The sequence below is a fragment of the Marmota monax genome, unplaced genomic scaffold, assembly GCF_021218885.2.
Source record: "Marmota monax isolate L192 unplaced genomic scaffold, Marmota_monax_Labrador192_F-V1.1 WCK01_AAM20220418_F8-fsc00475, whole genome shotgun sequence".
Classification (NCBI taxonomy): Eukaryota; Metazoa; Chordata; class Mammalia; order Rodentia; family Sciuridae; genus Marmota; species Marmota monax.
Window position 1 is genome coordinate 66,734 of NW_026693913.1, and position 20,640 is coordinate 87,373.

The 20,640-nt window shown below is 57.0% G+C and overlaps 1 protein-coding gene across 1 annotated transcript in view; it reads right to left on the minus strand.

Annotated features, from left to right (window-relative positions):
• Positions 1–12,913, minus strand: part of LOC124105951 (CMRF35-like molecule 8) — a 29,153-nt gene extending 16,240 nt beyond the window's left edge. Inside the window, exons 1-3 of the mRNA XM_058585285.1 lie at positions 12,516–12,913; positions 8,533–8,868; positions 7,776–7,935 (exon numbers count right to left, since the gene is read on the minus strand). Coding sequence (XP_058441268.1) covers positions 7,776–7,935; positions 8,533–8,868; positions 12,516–12,576 — 557 coding nt within the window. The 5' untranslated portion in view covers positions 12,577–12,913. The remainder of the gene's footprint in view (positions 1–7,775; positions 7,936–8,532; positions 8,869–12,515) is intronic.
• Between the last annotated feature and the right edge of the window lie 7,727 nt (positions 12,914–20,640).

The window sequence follows — 20,640 nt, forward strand, 5'->3', positions numbered from 1 at the left end:
CACACACTCACACACAGTCACACACACTCACACACACACACTCACACACTCACACACACTCACACTCACACACACACTCACACACTCTCACACACTCACACACACTCTCACACACACACTCACACACTCACACACACTCACACACTCACACACACTCACACACACTCACACACTCACACACACACTCACACACACTCACGCACACACACTCACACACACTCACACACTCACACACTCACACACACACTCACACACACTCACACACACACACACACTCACACACACACACACTCACACACACACACACACACACACACTGAGGACTGAACAGATCCCCAGTCATTTTTCTTTCTTTTTTTTCTTTTTTTTTTTTTTGAGACAGAGTCTCACTAAGTTGCTGAGGCTGGCCTTGAACTTGCAGCTCTCCTGTCTCAGCCCCCTACATTGCTGAGATTATAGGCATGAGCCACCACACCTGGCCCCAGACATCTATTTTTAGTTGTACCATGATCCCAAAGTCATTGCTGCAGGCTCAAGTGCCCAGAATAACACAAAGAAGCAGGAGGCTAGATGCTCGTGTGGCTTGTCCACTGGCCACCAAATGACACAGCAGGGAGAACCTGGCAAATCACCTGGAGATGCAGTTTTCCTTATGGATGGGAGAGAAACGTCGGAACTCCTGCAGGAGGAACAGGTCCAGGATCCCATCCTTGCCATGCCTGATGGTACTTGTCTTTTGTCCCTCACCCCAGATCCAGATCCAACCTCCTCACTGCCTCCAGGCTTCCTACTGGAGATATGTCCCCTTGGAGAGAGACTGTCCCAATTTGGGAACACTTTTGAGTGTTTTCATAGCCACCATGTGACTTGTTCCCACAAAGGACCTATTGTTATTGCCCTTGAGCAGAAGACACAGGTTGTACCCAAGGTCACTTGATGGCAAGTGGAAAGTCACAGATGATGCAAGGTGACCTCATGACGTCAGAAACCCAGGAGGCAGCACCTTCTCACAGCTCCCTGTGCCCATCACCAGACCCAGTGCAGAGGGAGACAAACCCGAGGACCCCAGGCTGAGCCCCCTTTCCATGGCAAGGAGAGGGGTCCTGCCGCAGCCACAAAGCCTCTGGCCCTGGTTACAGTCTCTTCCCAGTGTGGACGCAAGCGCTGGAGGCAGGGGAAGGGTATTGGTGGTGATGCACTGAGTCCTGCCGGCTGAAGGGTCCTCAGGACAGATCTGGGTGTGGACAAGCTGGGGAGACCCTAGGCAGGGCTCCGCCCTCCAAGGCAGTGCAGCCAGAGCCCCTCCCACCGCCGCAGCCTTCTCCTCCCTCTACCACTTCCTCCCCCAGGAAGTCTGAGGCTGTCTCCGGGAGGGCACTGACCGGTGGGTGCCTCTGCAGTGCAGCCAGAGCCCGGCACCAGGCCCTGAGAAGCAGGAGGCCGCTCACTGTGGTGAGGCCCAGGGGAAGAAGGCTTCACAGCCCAGGGAGCACCTGATGGAGCCCGAGAATAACTGACAGCCACCAAGGGCCCCATGTCCTGTGCTTCTGCTGTGGCCAAGTGCACACAGCTGGGGCTCACACCTGTAAGATCCAGAGACAGAGCAGACCTGCAGGACACACTGCCAGGGAGGACAGCCAGAGGACAGAGGCTCCTGGTTTCTCTTCCCCGGGGATGGGTGAGACCAGCTGCAGTGGCCTGACCCCACCCACCCTCCGGCCCCTCCCTGGGACCCAGGGCTGGGTGCAGCTGGGTGTCAGAGCACAGCAAGGCCCTGGCTCAACCCTAGACCTAGACTGCAGACCAGACCAGAAAACGAGGGGGAGACCACGCGGCAGTCAGGCCTGGCCTGGGGGACCTGTGTTCCAGGCATCCTTCAGTCCCCGGGCACAGTCCACCCCTACTGGTCATGGTGGCCATGACGTGTCCCCCTCCTGTCCTGGGGGTGCTGTGGTTGGGATGGACAGAGAGGAAGAGGAAGCTACCAGCAGCCAGAGGCCCAGGACCCTCCCCAGTCCAAAGTTTCCAGCCTGTGAGGCCCTGTTCCACACAGCCCTGTCCCCTCTCTCCAGAGAGGAGCAGAAAGGAGACCTGGCCCAGCAGCTGGCCTGCAGAGCTCAGCAGGGGCTCCCAGGGCCGGCTCAGGAAGGGAACAGCACCCAGGACCTGGCTCCCCACAGAGGGAAAGGCTCTTGCTTCCCCATATCACACTGCAGAGTTGGGACATGCTCAGTGGATATTCATTGGCTGGAAGGGAACAGGGTGGGGTGGGGTTCTTCCAAGTCATTCCTCATCTACAGCTCCCTGTTGTACCCCTTCACTCCCCGGGATTCACACAGTCACCATCTCAGGAGACACAGCAGCCTCAGGGCCACCTCCCACGCCCCTGTCCCCTGCAGTGCTCATTTCTGCGTTTGATCACCTGGGTGCCCTGCACGCCCTCCTTCTCCAGGAAAGACTGCAGGACTTTAGGAAAACAAGGACCACAAGGCCCTGCAGCCTCAGCTCACCCAGGAATTGGGCAGAGGGCCCAGAGCCACTGCAAGGCCCAGGGTGGGGGGACAAGAATCGGGCACAGGGACAGAAGGCCTCCCTCAAGCTCTTGCCAAACTGCCCAGCAGGGAGAAGGGAGGGGTGGAATAAAGACATGCAAATGTGTCAAATGATCCTCCAGCTGACAGCAGACATCAGGAAGCTGGACTCAGCCCCTGAAATCTGACCCCTTGCCTCCTTGGAAAGGCTTCTCAGTAAAAGGGGTCAGCCCTGTGCTCTCTCTCTTTCCATGGACTCCTGAGTTTAGAGCTATCACAGGACCCCCCCACACACAAAGAAAGGTATCTCTGTGTGTGTGTGTGTGTGTGATTATTTCGTGCAGCCCAGTTCACCTGGAGTGACCCTGAGTGTTTAGTCGTGAAATGTGACAGTAAAGACTTTCCTGTGAAGGGAAATTTCTAAGTTTTTAGAAGAGTATGGAGGAATTAAAAAATTTTTAGGGTACCAACAATTTGTTAAGCAAGAACAAAAATATAAAGCATAAATGAAAATATAAAATAATTTGCTACATTAACATTTTTTAAACAGAGAGAGAGAGAGAGAGAGAGAGAGAGAGAGAGAGAATTTTTTTTTAATTTTCGGTGACACAACATCTTTATTTTATTATTATGTGGTGCTGAACATCAAACCCAGCACCCCGCACATGACAAGCGAGAACAGTACCGCTTGAGCCACATCCAAAGCCCAAACATTAACATTTAAAACTGGAAGCCAGACATGATAGGGCACACCTGTAATCCCACTTGGGAGGCTGAGGCAGGAGGATCTTGAGTTTGAGGCCAGTCTGGGCAAATTAGTGAGACCCTGTCTCAAAATAAAATTTTAAAAGCGAGATGGGGGCATAGCCCAGTGGTAGAGCACTTGCCTAGTTTGTGAGAAGCCCTGGGTTCAATCTCAAGTCCTAAAAAAAAAAAAAAAAAAAGTCTATTCTCTCAAAAGATACCACAAAGTCAACAAACTGGGGAAAGATATTTAGGACACATGTAACTAACCAAGGACTCGTAAAGAATTTCTACAAATCTAAAATCAATATGAAAACACAGCCCCACAACAGAAAATAGAAGTGGACAAAAGATGAAATCTAAGTCACACAGGTGGGCAGGAGTGACAGATGGACACAGCCAGATGCCCTTCCCACCCACTAACAGGGAGGAATGGGGAGTCTGGCAGGTTCAGGGAGGGGTCGGCTGCTGGGGGAGGGGTGGGTACAGTGACCTGGAAGTGGATGGGAAGGGCCTGGTAGAGTGGAGTCACAGGGGCAGTAAGGCCTAGGGCCAGGCTCCAGAGACATGTGGAACATGGGCCAGGGAACAGGGTCAGGGATGTTGGGGGCAGCATTGTGAGTGATAGAGGCAAAAACTCAATAAATAAAAAGGAGAAGAGGAAGATGGGGGGGAGGAGGAAGAGGAGGGGGATAGAGAAAGCAAGAGGGGGGCCAAAGAGGACAGGAGGAGAGGAGAGGAGAGGAAGAGGGGGTGGGGGGAGAGAGAGGGGAAGGAGACGCATCAGAGGACAAGGGACAGGAGGAAGAGAGAAAAGGACGAGAAGAGAAAGAAGAAACAAACGCCCGGCACATCCGGGCAGCAACACCTCCACGTGGACGAGTCCCCAGGTCCAATGACCAGTGGCCATCACAGGACTCGGGACTCAAGGGCGCATCAGGGCTGGGTGTAGCTCAGAGATGGACACCAAGCTGCACGCGGCCTGTGTCCCATCACCGACACCAGGAGGAGGAAGACCAACATGAACATAAAATCCTGTTTATGTGAAGTTCAACAATGAGCAAAGCTAAACCTTGCGCCCTGGGGAGCATACGCATGGGAGTGCAGACCTTCAAGGAGGTGGAGGAGGAGCATGCAGCCCTGTTAGGGCGCCCAGGAGGGTAGGAAGGAGGCACAAGAGACCAGAAGGGCTGCATCACGTCAGTGGTGCCCGTGACAGGCTGGGCACACGGGCTGCAGTGGCCTTGGCTGGAAGTGCACGCACTAGACACGCCTGTCCATGTGTGTGATGAGCCAAGGAAAGGCTTCTAGAAAGTCACAAAGGCCTCAGAGGGTTCTAATAGAAATGCAGATAAGTCAGGAGTTGTCCCCTCCTCCAGCAGGGGGTGTCCCTGGAGGTGGCCTCAGGACAGCAGAGGTCACTGGTTCTCACAGTCATGCTGCCGTCACCTGAACCTGGAGCTTCTCTGAGGCCTCTTCACCCAGAGGACAGCACTGAGCATGCTCAGGAGCAGGAGCACCTTCAAGGCCAGGAGCAGGAGATGGACATTGATGACCAGGGCCCTGCGGGGGACATGGGAACCGTGAGCTGTCTCCTCACAGGGAGGCCCCAGTGCCCTGCACTTTGCCTCTGTCCCTTACACCCAGGTCCTGTGTCCCCTGGAGTCCCCATGAAGACCAACCCTGACCAAGGCAGTCCCACATTAAACATCTCAGTCCCCACTAGACACCCCAAGAAGGGCCCTGGACTCAGCATGTAGGAAGGGCATGGGCACAGGAAAGATGTGAGGGGAGCCCAGGCGTCTAGCAGGGACCCGGGACCAGGGAGGGATTTCTACCTCCCCTGCCACATCTGGGGGTTACCCCTGGGTGTGGGGGTCTGCAACCTGCCACGTGTCGGCATTTCCACCTTCCAGGGAGAGGGGACTGTGTGTTCACCCACAACAAGAGGCCATGGCCGTCTCTGTACAGGCCGCAGGGGCTGTGGACTCCCGGCTGCTGACGGAATGGCCCAGCCCCAGCTCAGCCCCACCTGCCTCAGAGGACCGGGTCAGGAAAACCGGCTGACACTTGTGACCAGGCGCGGGGAGGGAGGCAGAAGGCAGAGAGTGCCAGGGCCACCAAGCACCTGCTCCCTGCCCAGCAGGGCCTGGGGCCCTTGGGCAGGACATTTGTGCTCTCTCTTCCCTCTGCCTGGGCCACTCTCTCCAGATCCCAGGTGCCTGTCCCCAGCCCTGCAGGCTCCACTCACGTGGCCCTGGTCAGCAAGGCCTCCCCTGATTGTCCCGTGACCCATCCCCCACCCCCTCCACTCTCACCCCCACCCAGGACCAGTCTGCCCAGCCCCACTTACTGTGTCTAGACCGACTGTGCTGACCTGTTCACTCCTGAACCCACCACAGAACAGTGCAGGCCACGCACGACTGTCTGGGTGGTGGCCACTGTGTCCCAATGCCAAGAAGATCATCTAGCACTTAGTAGGAGCCTCGTGGTTAAGGGTGGGACTGGCGAATGCTGGCGGGACCCAGAGGAGGAGACCCAAGTGCCCCCCAGGCCCCTCAACAGCGCTCACCACCCAGAGGCAGAGCCCTGAGTACAGGCCTTACCCAGGCTGTGGGTGGGGACTGGGGGTGTCCTCTCTGGTCGTGAGGGGCCAGGTGGGTGTTGACAGGGACATGGGAGGCCCCTGGGTGCTTGTGGGGCTCTCAGGGCTGGAGGCTGTGGTCAGGGCTGATGGGGAGGCACAGGTCAGCACACTCTGCCCCTGGTTTGTTCTGACTCCCCCAGGCAGGTCACTCGGAGCCTGCTGGACAGACGTCCTGCATCCAGCAGTCTCCTGGCCACAGCTGGGCCTGAGCAGGACTTCACCCCACCCATCTCCAGGTGCACTGTGGCAGGAGCACTCCACTGGGAGGACTGCGTTCCAGAGGAGGGTGGGGGCTCCTGGGAGGACCCTGCAGCAGGGCCAGTCCATGCACCATCCTCTCCTCCTGCTCCCTGTCCCTCCTGGGGACAATCACAGTGAGGCCTACTGTGTAGAGATTGACACAGGGAAACCGGAGACGCAGGGCCCTGGGCAGGGACACGGCCAGAGTGACTTCAAATGACAGCAGAGATGGTCTGTGGCTCCACAAGGGATGCTGTGACCTAGGACCACCAGGTCCACTAGGAGCAGAGTCCCTTTAGGAGTCAGGAAGCCTGCACAGTGGTATGGGTCCTTTTTAGAAGGACCCCAGGACCATGATGGAGGAGCTAGTGTCCCAAGACCATCCACAGCAGAGAGGGGGTAGGTGACCCAAGTGAAGGTGCCCTTCTATAGGGGAAGCAAATGCTGTGAGGGTCCCGTCCCAGAGGGAGGGTGGAGACAGGCCCAGGTGAGACACAGGTCTCCTTTGGAGAGGACATGACCCTCACCTGGTCAGGAAGTCAACAAAAAGCCAGGGACCCAACAGCCAGTCCCACTCCCACTCCTGGAAGGTTTCAGACCTGGACTGTTAGAGTGGGGCCCAGGGAGACAGTGGAACAACATAGGTGTGCTGTGTGTGCACACAGGTGTCTGCATGCACACACAGACACACACACACACACACACACCAGAAACCTGCTTTCACAAAGGCCTGTGCACACACAGACACTCTGATCTGAATCCTGGAAATACCAAGAGCACGCCCTCCTCCCCCATGTCTTTTCTAGGGAGGGAATGGCTGTATTCTTATGTATTATTTTGCAGAGCTCTGAGTCTATGAATCACGGACCCCCAGGGGCCACAGGAGCCCCACGTTTGCAGCCAGTTATGAGACGTGCTGGGACCTGGGCTGCCCCAAAGTGCAGCTGGTGTCTTGTGTGTGGTCCTGGGGTCAGAGCCCTTAACCTGTGGGTCTGCAAGGACTGCAGTGGTCAGCACCAGGAGCCAACTGCTCCCCCTGGGTGAGGTCAGGTGTGGAGCCCATGACCCCCAGAAATGGCCTGTGCCTGCTTGCATTTTTCTGAGGAGTCCACAGATGTGCTCAGATTCTCTGTGAGGTTGAGGACCCCCCAGATAGAGACCCACTCAAATTAGAGGGGAGAGCCCCAGACTCTGGGATCACGCAGGCCCAGCCCAGCCCCACACCTGTGCCCATGTGACAGGTGAGGTTGTGTCACCTGTGAGATGTAGTCTGTGAGATGATCATGGGAGCAGGTTGGGGTCATCAACCAAGGAGGCGCCAAGGAGGACAGCGTGTGGGGCTCTGGGCGTCTGGCAGGACAGCCCCAGCCCTCATGGGTGGACACTTGCCTCCCCCTCTGCCAGCCCCTCCTTGGTCTGAGCCTCTCTTGAAGCCTGGGGCAGGTCCAGTGTGGTGGCCTCAGTGACCCAAACCAGGTTACACAGACTGCAGCTTCCAACCTGGGCCTGGGGCCAAGGGTCAGCAGGCCTGGGCCAGCAGGTGTGTGACTCCCTCCCCCGAGTGACCACACAGCCCCCGTGGAGAAGACCCCAGTCAGGGACAGGACACTTACCCTGGGTGCTGGCCATGGTCGAGGTCCTGGCTCCTGGGACCAGGGGTGGCACTCTCTGTGGCCAGGCTGGTGGACAGTGCAGCTTGTGTTCTGCTTGTGGTTGTCAAGGTCTTCGCTGTAGTGACACTTGTAAGTGTCCCTGACGTTGCTGGTGGCAAATCTACAATGACACCCAGAGGTCTGTCCTGCAACCCACCCACCACTGGCGGATGCCTTGGGCCTGATTTCATGCCAAATGCTCACTGAGGAAGGGGGCGGGCAGTGGCCCAGGGCCAAAGTCTCCCCAGGACCCTGGGGACATTTCTGTACAGGACACAGGTACCACCCCCAGCAGGGCTGATTCCGTCCTGCTCTGAGGGCCATGGCCTCCTGAGACCCCCAGGGTCACCTCCCCACACCCAGTCTCGTCCCCCTCCCATCACAGCCACATGCTGCAGGGATATCTAACTGCAAAGACCACTTGTCACTTGTGCTGCCTCTGCCCACTGCACCATCCAGGACTTCTGCCCCTCTGCTCCGCCCTGGGTGTCCACACAGAGCTCTGCCTGTCCCTGTCCCCAGGGCCCAGGGCAGGAAGTGGCTCTCTCCCCTGCAGGCTCTGCTCTCGCCTCCTTCCCTGATTGGCAGCTCCTCAGGGCTGGGCGGGCTGTGGGCTGCTCCCCCCCTTGGACTCCCTCCCAGGCTCCAGCTGCTGCTTTCTGATTCTTCCCCAGGTGTCCAGGTCCAGGCAGCCCAGGCGCTGGTGGGAGGGGCTCACCTGGCAGCACGGCCACCTCAACCTTGAAGAACCTGTCAAAGCCTTCGTACCATGGTGTGTCCACCTGGCACTCATAGGAGCCTGCGTCCTCCAGGGTGAGGCGCTCCATGGTCACTGTGAAGCTGAGGTTTGCAGGGTGGTCGCTGATGGACACTCGGCCGCTCCGCACCTCTCCCTCTGAGCCTCTAGTCTTCACAATATCATAACAATAGAAAACTGATTTTTTGCACCACAGTTTGTCATTGTCCTTGAACATTTCCCCATACTGACACTGTACCATCAGGGATCCTCCCACGATGCCTGTCACCTTGCTGGGGCCACTCAGAGGAACACAGTCTGAAAAACAAAATTTGGAGGCCTTCAGGACCTTAGGCCTGACCTGAGACGGTGGGACCCCTGAGTGCACATCCCCCACCTGAGACTGTGGGACCCCCAAGTGCACAGCCCCGGGGGACCCGACCTCCTCCTCCTCCCTTCAGTGCCTGCTGCGCCTGGCACAGGGAGACCACTGTGGCCGCACCCTCAGAGCACAGCTGCCCACAGCTGCCCAGTAGCCCCTGCATCCCTCTGCCAGGGCCAGTAGGACCCCTTCTCCCAGCCTTGGGGTGAGGTCCCCTGCAGAGAAGCCCTTGTGACACTGTCACAGGTGGGACATTCTCTGAGAAGCTCAGTAGCAACTGCCGAGGTGAAGCCACAGGGTCCTCAGATGAACCCAGGCTCGGACCTCAGCTCTAGTTTGCATCCTCTGTGTGCTCAGGGCAAGGGCCTGACCTCTCTGCACCTCAGATGCCAGCCACAAAGTGGTGGGTGACCATGCCAACCTGACATGGCATCTGGGGGGTTCATGGAAGATCATGTTAGGATGGGGCCAGGTCAGTGGAGAGGCTGCCCAGCATGCAGCAGGCCCAGGCTCCACCAGCCCCAGGAAACAAAGGAGGGAGGAGGGAAAGAGCCGTCCTGGCTGTCAACCGTCTGCAGGTCATGTTAGTGACACTCAGGAAATGCTGCTGCTCAGTGCCCTTGACCAAGAAAACAGGAGCTCCATCAGATGTGACCCCACAAAACCAGGTAACCCCTGTCTAGTCCAAATGAGAAATGGAGAGAGGAAGTAATCACAGGTAGAGAGAGTTAAGGGTCCAGAGGGGACTTTGTAGAATTTATAGGCCGTGTGTGATGGCGCGTGTCTATAATCCCAGGGGCTTGGGAGTTGAGGCAGGAGGATCTCAAGTTCAGAGCCAGCCTCAGCAAAAGCAAGGTGCTAAGCAACTCAGTGAGACCTTGTCTCTAAATAAAATACAAAATAGAGCTGGGGATGTGTCTCAGTGTCAGAGTGCCCCTGAGTCAATCCCTAGTGCCCCTTCCCAAAAAGAAACTCTCTGTAAATAAATGTGTAACCTGGATGAATGTGTGATTTTCCAGAAAAGCACAAATCACTAAAATTGGCACATATTAAGTAGTTAGTAATGAATGTCAACCCCAGCCCTCTTTCATCAGGATGCTGTCCCTGGCCTAGTCCTAACACTGTCCCCCACCTCTCCTGTCCCCACCTCCCCTGTCACCTCCTTTCCTTGCTGTGGGTTGCTGGGTCCCCTCATGAGGTTCTTGGTCCTCGCCCTGACCTGTGGCCTCCCCCTCACCTGCCACACCCAGTCCTGTTTCCCACGATTGCTCTAAATTCTCCTTAAACCTCAAGTCTAGTGGAGGAGGAGGAGAAGAGGAGGTAAGGGGGAGTATTCAGTGGAGCAGGAGAAGGGGGAGGAGGAGGAGGACACAGTGGAGCAGGAGGAGGACACAGTGTAGGAGGAGAAGGGGGAGGAGGACACAGTGTAGGAGGAGAAGGGGGAGGAGGACACAGTGGAGCAGGAGGACGAGGAGGAGGAGGGGGACACAGTGGAGGAGGAGGAGGAGGAGGACATAGTGGAAAAGGAGGAGGAGGAGGACACAGTGGAGGAGGAGGAGGAGGAGGAGGGCAGAGCACAAGGGAAAGGAAAATCACCCCGAGTCTCTACATTCTGTAACCTGGAGGAACTGAATTATTTTCTAGCGAAATACAAATGACCAACCTAAGCCAGAAATAGAGGGGCTTCTCAAAACAGATGGACATTAATGAGAGTCACCAAGGAGTCCTCCCCACCCCACCCCCACCCGCCCCAGAAAATGACCACAGCCGCACAGTTGACAGACGGTTCTCTCAGTTCTCTCAAACCTCAGGCCAGGATGCGGCTCAGCATAGAGTGATCCCCGGCCACTCTGAGGCTCAGGGCTCAGGCCCAATACCAAAAGCAAAACCCCTTCAGGACACACACAGCTCCAATTCACTCAACTTTACAGAAAATACTGAACCAGGGAAATCCCTGTAAGGTTTTTCATGAACTCAGCATTGTATATCGAGAGGGAATCTGGCCAACTCTGTCTCTGTGTAAGGGTGGGCATGGGGGGACGGGTACTAGGAATTGAACCCAGGGACACTGGACCATCAGGTCACATCCCCAGACCCTTGAAAATTGTATTTTGAGACAGAGTCTCAGTAAGCTGCTGAGGATGGCCTTGACTTCCATGGCCCTGCCTTACACTCCCGAGTTGTGGGGTTACAGGTGTGCATCACCCCACCTGGGCCAATATACTTGGGGCCAAATCTCTTTCTATAATTCACCAGCTTAGAAGTTCAAAGAAAGAAAATCAGCTCCTCAGATCAGGAAAAGCTCTCTCTTGCCTGTTGCTGCTGTGCTAAAATGCTCTGTGGGGGCTGGAGTGGGGCTCAGGGTAGAGCCCTTGCTTATAGCACAGGGCCCTGGGTTACATCCCCAACAGAGGGAGAGAGAGACAGGGCAGGGGAGACAGGGGGACATAGAGGTGGGGCGGAGAGGGGGGGGAGGTAGAGGAGGGAGGGAGAGAAGCTTTGTGAAGAGATATGGGGGGACAGCTTCCTCACTCCTCTTAGGGACCACTGGCCATCGTCCCCTGAGGCAGGGCCAGGCAGATGAGCACAGCCACAGGGGCTCATTGGGTCTGCACTAGGCCTGGGCTGAAGGGCCCACAGAGAAACAGGTACCAGGAAGGAGCCCCCTGTCCTCGGCCCATGCAGATGCCATGAAAACACAGGAAGACCCTGGGAATCAACAGAGACGCTGGCCATGGGCAGACATCCGGCCCTAGTGAATCCACAAAGCCACAGCTCCCCAGAGTCACTGTGTTTACACTGCAAATATTACTAGAGAAGGCACAGAACTGATAGGAGCATCCAAAAGTTCTAAGATATCCTGCATGTAAGATAAATGAAATAAAATAAACCTGTCCTGGGCCTCCAACAAGACCGCAGTATGAATGCTGCTAGGGACACCTGAGGAGGTCTGGTCCTGCATGGGAAGACTGCCCTCCAAGGAGTTCCGCCGGGAGAAGGTCTCCTTCCTGCCTTCCCACAATCTCCTCCATCCCTGCCCACTGCCCTTCCCTCTCTCCTGTCCCCAACTCCCCTCCTGGGGACCACTGACCCCTGGGCCTCCAGCAGGACTCTTCCCACCCAGCCTCCAGCTGCCCTGGCTGAACCCACCTGTCCCTGAGATGGAGGCCTTCTCCTCCTCGGTCCCCTCCTTCCTCTGTACCCCAAACTGCTGGACCTGAGGGCCTCCCCAACACAGGCCCCAGGTGTGCTCTGGTGCCCTCTCCACCCCACCCCTATCCACCCCGCCCTGCCCCCCCTGTCCTGGTTCCCCCAGACCTCTCTCAGGGCCCCTCCTGGGGACACCCTTTGCCCTGGGCAGCACACTGGCTTCTCCAAGGTCAGGTGGGCTCAGAGGGAGCCCCTTGCCCCTTCCCTCCCAGGGGTGTGGTGTTTGGCAGGTCCATCTTACATCATGGACCCAGCGCACCCCATTCTGCGTCTGCACAGAGACGTGCAGCTGGGGCTCCTCACGGGACGCCTCCTGGCCCCCCTCCTGCCTTCCCTCCCTTCTGTAGACCGTCTCTGGACAGAGGGCCCTCACCTGGGAGCCAGAGAAGCAGCAGAGCCAAGGGGGGCCAGGCCATCAGGCCCCTGGGGCTCATTTCTCCTGCACAGATGTCACCTCCGGGCACCAAGCCCCACAGGACCCAGGCTCCAGCCTCCTGGGGAGGGTCAGTCTCCAGGGCCCCCACTTCTGCTTTTCTCTGGGGCAGCTGCTTCCCACTTGTCCTCTTTAGTCTCTTCCTGGGGCTGGGGAGAAAATGGAGAAGATGCAGGGGCCAAGCGGCCCCCGAGGTGGCCCTGGGCTTGTGCTGTCCTATGAAAGCCAGGGAGGGGAAGGTGTGGTGTGTGGGACCCGCCTGGGCCCAAGGTGGCAGGACTGCCCTCACCCCAGGTCTGCAGGGCCAGGCTTCCTTCTGGCCCTGTCACTCCTCCTCTCCTCCTTGTGGTCAGGATGTCACCAGTGGGAGGGGCACACAGAGCCTGCGTCCTCAGCACTGGGCCTGCCCCGTGGGAGGCCAACCTGGAACTGCCCCTCCATGAGCCAGCTCTAGGCCTGACCCCAGGTTGGCACAGTGGCCCTAGAGTCCTGAATGGTTCCTGGTCCTGGAAATGTGTCCTCAATCTGACTGTGATGTCCACAGGCCGTGACCATCCCTGCCTCCCGTGTAGCCCCTGTGGCCCTGAGCAAGGATCCAGCAAGGCTGCAGGGACCCTCCCCCTCCTCCACACGCCTGTGATAAGTGTCCCCAGCTGGCATAGAGTGACCGTGTGAGCACAGGGTGCCCTCATCCTAACGTGTAACACGTCACCCAGCAGCTTGAGCCTTTGAGTCAGAGCACCCACCCACCCCAGGGAGCCCCCACTAGCTCTGAGGTCCCAAGATTGTCCCCTCCTGCTGTGCCCCAGGAGATTCACTTTCCTCCTTCCCCCTGGCCACAGGAGGACCCTCCCAAGAGGCCTGATGGTTCTACTGCTGGAAGGTGAGCACACAGCCTGGCAGAGCTTGGGGACATTTTTCTAACAGCCAGGCAAGGTGACAGGCACCTATAATCCCAGCTACCTGAGAGGCTGAGTTGGGAGGATCGCTTGAGCCCAGGGTTTCTAGGCCAACCTAGGCCTCATAGTGAGGTCCTTTCTCAAAAAGAGAAAACAAATTCTATGACAATGTCATGGTAGACTACGGCCTGAGGAGACCCAAGACTCTGGTGTTCATCTTGTTGAGCTGATCAGGGGAATGTGAGAGAGGGCCACGTTTAGTGGATTTCCTGCCTGATCATGGGGACAGTCTCAGAAATAATGTATGTGTGTCTACAATCACAGACACACACACACACACACACACACTCACACACACACTCACACACTCACACACACACACACACACACTCACACACTCACACACACACTCACACACACACTCACACACACACTCACATACACACACTCACACACACACTCACTCACACACTCACACACACACACACTCACACACTCACACACACACTCACACACACACTCACACACTCACACACACTCACACACACACTCACACACACACACTCACACACACACTCACACACACACTCACACACACACACACTCACACACACACACACACTCACACACACACACTCACACACTCACACACACTCACACACACACACTCTCACACACACACTCACACACTCACACACACTCACACACACTCACACACACTCACACACACACACACACACACACTCACACACACACTCACACACACACACTCACACACACACTCACACACACACACTCACACACTCACACACACACTCACACACACACACACACACACTCACACACTCACACACACACACACACACTCACACACACACACACACACACACTGAGGACTGAACAGATCCCCAGTCATTTTTCTTTCTTTTTTTCTTTTTTTTTTTTTTGAGACAGAGTCTCACTATGTTGCTGAGGCTGGCCTTGAACTTGCAGCTCTCCTGTCTCAGCCCCCTACATTGCTGAGATTACAGGCATGAGCCACCACACCTGGCCCCATGATCCCAAAGAGATTGCTGCAGGCTCAAGTGCCCAGAATAACACAAAGAAGCAGGAGGCTAGATGCTCATGTGGCTTGTCCACTTGCCACCAAATGACCTTAAGCAGAGCCTGTGACTTCTGTGAGATGGCAGGACCTGAGAGGCCTCTCCTGGCACTGCCCTAGTATCCCCTCTGAGACACAGGCACTTGCCAGGACCCCTCCACAGGTGGCCAGGGGCAGGAGGTGGGTGAGAGGCGCCTGACAGCAGGGAGGACTCTGCCTGTGGCAATGGGCCTCCACAGCTGGGAAGGTCGGAGCCTGAGTGGCAGGTGTGTCCTCGCTCAGTTTTCTCATTGCAGAAGGGGACACTGCCAGCTCCTGCCTGCTGGGAGGTGGGATTCTTCTCCACTGCCCAGATGTCGTGGCCTCAGGCTGATGCTGCTCACTCCTGGGTGGGGTGGCACTTACAGGTGGGGAGATGGCCGTGCCTTGGTGGCTTCTGCAGTGGGGGACACTGAGCCCCCCGTGGCATCCCATCAGGACTCTACCTATGAGGAGGCTGAGGGCCACTTTCCTCCTGGTCTGTTATTGAGACAGGAAAGTCCAGGAGGCAGGTAGGAAAGAGACTCGGAGCTGCAGGGCGTCTCGCCCAGAGCCTCCTGGACCCAGAGCTGCAGACTGAACCTGGAAGGGGTTCCCACGCCCTGTCCTTGGCTTGGGGACCACAGGTAACTGTCTCCCTTTATTAACCCACCTGCTTCCTAGAGGAAGGACAATCTCAACATGCCAGAGTCCGCCCCATATAGGGTGTCCCCATCGCCAGAGAGGCCCAAGGCACAGGGGATAGTGGAACCCAGCGGCCCAGGAGCAGATTCCTCACCCGAAGGCCCCACCAGGGGCCTCTCCCAAGGCCCTTGAGCCACCCCAAGAAGCCATCGTGGTCCACAGAGCCCGCTCCCTCAGCCTCACCCAGGACCCCAGCCCTAGTGTCAGGGCTGAATGTGACCCCCACAAATTCACATAACAGAGTCCTTGTCCCCAGTACCTCAGAATGTGACCTATTTGGAGACAGAGTCTTTACAGAGATAAGCAAGTTATGAAGAAGTCTTTAGGGTGGGCCCTAACCCAAGTGACTGTGTCCCCATGGAAAAGAGAGCTGTGTACCCAGACGCACAGTGGGAAGGTGATGCGAAGACACCCAGGGACGGCCACCTGCAAGGCAAGGAGGGGCCTGGGGTAGCAGACCCTTCCTCACCCTCTCAGAGGGCCAGCCCTGCCCACACCTGGGTCAGGACGTCAGCCTCCAGCACTGAGATGGGCAGTTCCTGCTGCCGAACCCTCAGTCTGGGCCTTTTGTTAGGTGGCCATAGCAAATGAGGACACCGGGGTCCTCACTCACAGGGCCCAGGGGATGCACCAGGCACCGGTAGCTTTCCCCATGATGACCACAGAGGGACACCCTCATCCCAGCCCAGGCTGTCCCCCAGCCCCACACTCCAATCTGAGACAAGGCCTCTCCCAGGTGACAGCAAAGCCCCCATGAGGGAAACCCTCGTCCCCAGCACAGGTCCCCTGACACGTGTGCACACAGGGACTCTGGAAAGCCTTCAGAGCGTGAGCTAAGTGTGGTTGTCTCTGCCTGTGCCTTCATGCGGGGGGACCGTCCAGGGAGGGCGCCTCCTCTGGGCTCAGGAGTGGAGGAACCTGGGGGCCACTGCCTGCTGGCATGGGATGGATCCTGCTGGACCCGGGACCCAGTGCCTCTGGCACATACAGGTGGTGGCCCTGTGTCTGCCTGGTTCTGTTCTGACCGTGAGTTCAGGCTGCTGGGCACATCTGCAGTACACCACTGAAGCTTGGGGTTCCTTCCCAGCTGCTGGGGACCCCAGTCTAGGGCTTAGCCCAAGCTCGACCTGAGGATGCCCTGCTGGACAGAAAGGTGCTGCTCAGGAATGCACGACGCAGCCACCATGACCACTTCACTCCAGCCCTTGGTCTGACCTGGCAAAGGAGGCGGGGACCAGGGCCCCTCAGCCTGTGGTGATGGACTGTCCTGGGAGTGGCACCAGAGCTGTCCGTCTTCTCTAGCTCTAGTAGTGACCTCAGTGGAGCTTCTTCATCCAGGGTGCTCTGAGTCTGATGGGTCCCCAGCTCTTCTTCTGGTTTCACACAACTGGGCTCGTTCACACTGTGACCCCAGACAGGGTCCCCGGTGTCCCCTCTTGGTGCTGAGTCCTCATCCCTCAGGTGGAAGCTCTGTCTTCTGGTCCTCCTGCCCCAAATCTAGATATGGAGGGGCCGGCACTCATGGTGGGTGGACGCTGGGTAGACACTGCCCCCCAGAGTTGAGGAATGTGGGTATTTATGGGAGTGAAGGTGGCCGTGATGTGGAGGGAGAGGGAGAGGGACTTGCGTCTTCCTCCTCTAGGGCTGGTGGCAGAGGGAGGGTGGTGAACACCCCTCTTCCTCCCCCTCCCCCTCCCCCTTCCCCTCCCTCTCTCCCTCCCCATCCTCCTTGTCCTCCTCCTCCGTCTCCTCCTCCTCCTCCTCCTCATGCAGAGGATGGAACCCAGGGCCTCTCGCCTGCTAGCACACACTCTACCACTGAGCCCAGCCCCAGCCCCTGACTTTGTGCATTTCGTATTTGTCAATTATTTCTGTCTTCAGAAAAGAATCTGAGGTTATAAAAGCAGGGTCTTGCCATATTTATTCCTCCCTGGACTCAAATGCCACAATCAGGGCTTGACATAGGGCCAGCTTCCAGTAAGTGTGTGCTGTCACAGAACTGAGTGAGGGGATCCAGGAGCGGGCAGGCAGACCTGAGGGACCATCGGAATAGTGTGGCTCTCAGACCTTGGGTGTTGGCAAGGTCGTCACTGCTCCTTGGACTGAAACTGATGGGCAGCCTCTGGTTTCCCTTTTTCTGAAGGAGGAAGCAAGGTCCAGCCCTTCAGCAGAAAAGTGAACTAGAACATTACCCAACACGAGCGATGTCATGGACATCAGTTAGTGTCCAAAATGGAGCTGGATCAAAACCCCCCAGCCCTGGAAGGGAGGGTGTCCCAGCACACACTTGAGGAAAGAAAGAGGATCTGGCTGTGCTGCCCACATCTTTCAGGATAGGTCTTGACTGTCCTGCTCTCAAGCATGCTGACACCAGCTCTAATTTGTCTGCATGAAGAAGGGTTCATGAGACTTTAGGGGGAGTCCTGGATACTGTTTTAAACAGACAGGGTGACCAGCAAGGTCAACATGGTGCTTTGGTCCACTGGTATGAGTGAGCTCGTGGAGACCAGTGAGCATGGATATGACCCAGGTCAGTCTTGTGACACAGTGGGCCCCTGACCTCCGAGTGAGCTCATGAACACCAGACCTGGTAACTGAATAGACGTACTCAGCAACTGGGAGAATGTGCACACTGTCCCCAGAGTTGAGGAGTGTGGGTCGTTATGGGAGTGAAGGTCAAGGGTGGGTCTCAGAACCACCTCTACCTGTGCAAACAGTGGACCAGGTGCAAGGCCACGTTGCTGGTGGGATTGAAGGCTCCAGGGGACTCAGAGTGGTGACTTTGGTCCAGGGCTAAGCTGGCAGGTGCGTACAGGGTGCTGAGGTGTAGTCATCCTTCAGGGAGCACCTACTGATTAGGTGCACTTTAGGAGGATAAAGACCATGCACAAGAAAAGGTGCTAAAGAATCTTATAGACCGAGTGTTCTCACAGATACGTGGAGAGTGACGCAAAGTTTATTGGCAATAAGGTCATCCAACCCACCAGAGGGCCTATGTCCCTGGACGGGGGATGTCACTAGTTCTCATAGTCCTGCTGGCTCTGACTCATCCCAGAGCATCCCTGAGGTCTGTTCACCCAGAGGACAGCACTGGGCATGCTCAGGAGCACGGACGCCAGAAATACCAGGAGTAGGAAGTGGGTGCTGCTGAACAGAGGCCTGAGGGTGACACAGTGACACACAGTAAGTCACTTTTCCAGAGGGGACCCTGGACTGCTCTGCTTTCTCCAGTTCCTTATGTCCAGATTCTGTGGACACAACCATCTACATAAAGACCAAACCAGGACAGGTCAGCCCCATTCCAAGGACCAGTGCCATGACTCTCAGATTCAGAGTTGACCTGGACCTGAGACAGTGGACTAGAAAGGGCTCGGCCACCAGGAGAATGACAGGGAGCCGAGGGTTCCAGCAGGGACTGGCATTTCGGGGAGGAAGTGCTACCTCACTCTTCACCATTAGGATCCGGGCACAGGGCTCCAGAACATGGCCATCTGTCTGATGTCAGCACTGTCTGCCGCAAGGGCAGGGACACTTTGTTTCTGAGAGGGAGGAACTGGCCCTGCCCAGTGTTTCCAAAACTTCAGCCTTAGAATTCCTGGCTGCTGATGCTGGTGACACCCAGCTCAGGTGCCACCAGCCTCAGGGGGCTGGGTTTACATAGAGGCTGGCACTTGTGACCAAGGCTTCTCTTTCCATGGTGAAGAGAGTGTCAAGGTCCCTCCACACCCCACCCAGCCTGGCCATGTCCGGAGGAGGAAGACGCTGTCCCTATCCCTCTCCCTCCACATCACCGTCACCCAGGTGTGGTCCCAGAGGCAGGCCTTACCAATGGTTTGGGCTGGGATCCGTGGTGTCCTCTCTGGTTGTGCTGGGCCAGGGATGTGGGAGGCCCCTGGGTGCCTGTGGAGGGTTCTATTGGGAACAGGGGTGGTGGGTGGAGTGCCCACTGAACGGCAGAACTCTGTGTCCACTCAGCCACGTCTATGGCCCCAAAACTGGACTGCCCTGTGTGGGAGAGGGAATGCCCAGGAAAAAAGATCTAGAGAGATGGACACCAGGTAGACCCCGAGGAGACTGGCCTAACGCAAAGCCAGCTGGTCAGCAGGCCTTCCCTTCCCACACCCAGAGACGTCAGTGGGAGGTCAGCTCCCCACTCTCCAGGGGAGTCCACGGCGGGCACAGGAGAGAACTGTCATTAAGCAGGAGCTCAGAGAACCTAGAGGCAGTTAGAGTTGCAATCCCCGACACCAGCCCTGCCCTGAGGTGGAGGCGCTGGATCTGGCTCTTACCACCTGAGGGAGGGTGGAGCTAAGAGAGCATCATCTGCAGAGGTGGAGCAGCCCTGGTCCACAGCAGCCGAGAGCCCATTTCTATCCCACTGGTCCTCTGCCCAAGGGGACGCACTTTCAGGGGATTCTCTGGGTTTCTGATTCTGTGGCAAAAGGTGGCAGAGAAAAGTTGAGACAGGTCACCTGGAGGGACTGGCAGGGTCCCCCAGGAGACAGGAAGCCCTGCATGAGGGGCAGGGCTGGCTCCTCTTTGTCTCTCTGGGGCCATTCGGAAGCCCCCAGGACCACAGCGACCCGGCTGGTGCCTCAGGACCGTCCGTGGCAGGCTGATGTCCATGGGGACCCAGGCCCAAGACAGCCTTTGGGAGCAGGGAGCAAGGTCCTGAGGGTCTTGTTCCCCAGTGGGAGGAGGAGACAGGCCTGGGAGCCGTGGGCTCCTCTGCAGGGAGGACAGAGCCCCCTTAGGGATCAGGAGGCAGCCAAGAGTCTGAGACTCAGTGTCCCCCCACTTCCCTGGAGATGTTTAGTCCTGAGATTGTCAGGGTGGGGCACAGAGAGGAGCCTTTCATACAGAGCTACCCCTGCTTGTGTGTTTGTGCATGCACACGTACACACTACACACTCACACTCATGCACACACACTAGTGCTTCCAAGTCACCCACCTGTCATAGGGGCTCAGCTCTTCCATCCCGCAACTTCCCTCAGGAAGGGGATAACTGCGCTATGCTCCGGTAGCCCTGGTGCAGGGGGAGTGTTACACACACACACACACACACACAGACACGCACATGCACACACTCACACACACACACACACGCTATACACATCTGATATTGTTGGTGGTTTACCACATCAGCTTGCTTGTATTTTTAACACGAGGATTCTGATCACCTTCTCACCTCCCCCCCTCTCCCTCTCTCTCTCTCTCTCTCTCTCCCTCCCTCCCTCCCTCCCTGTCTCTCTTTCTCTCTCTCTCTCTCCCTCCCTCCCTCCCTCTCTCTCTCTTCCTCTATCCCTCCCTCCCCGTCCCCCTCCTCTCTCCCTCCCTCTC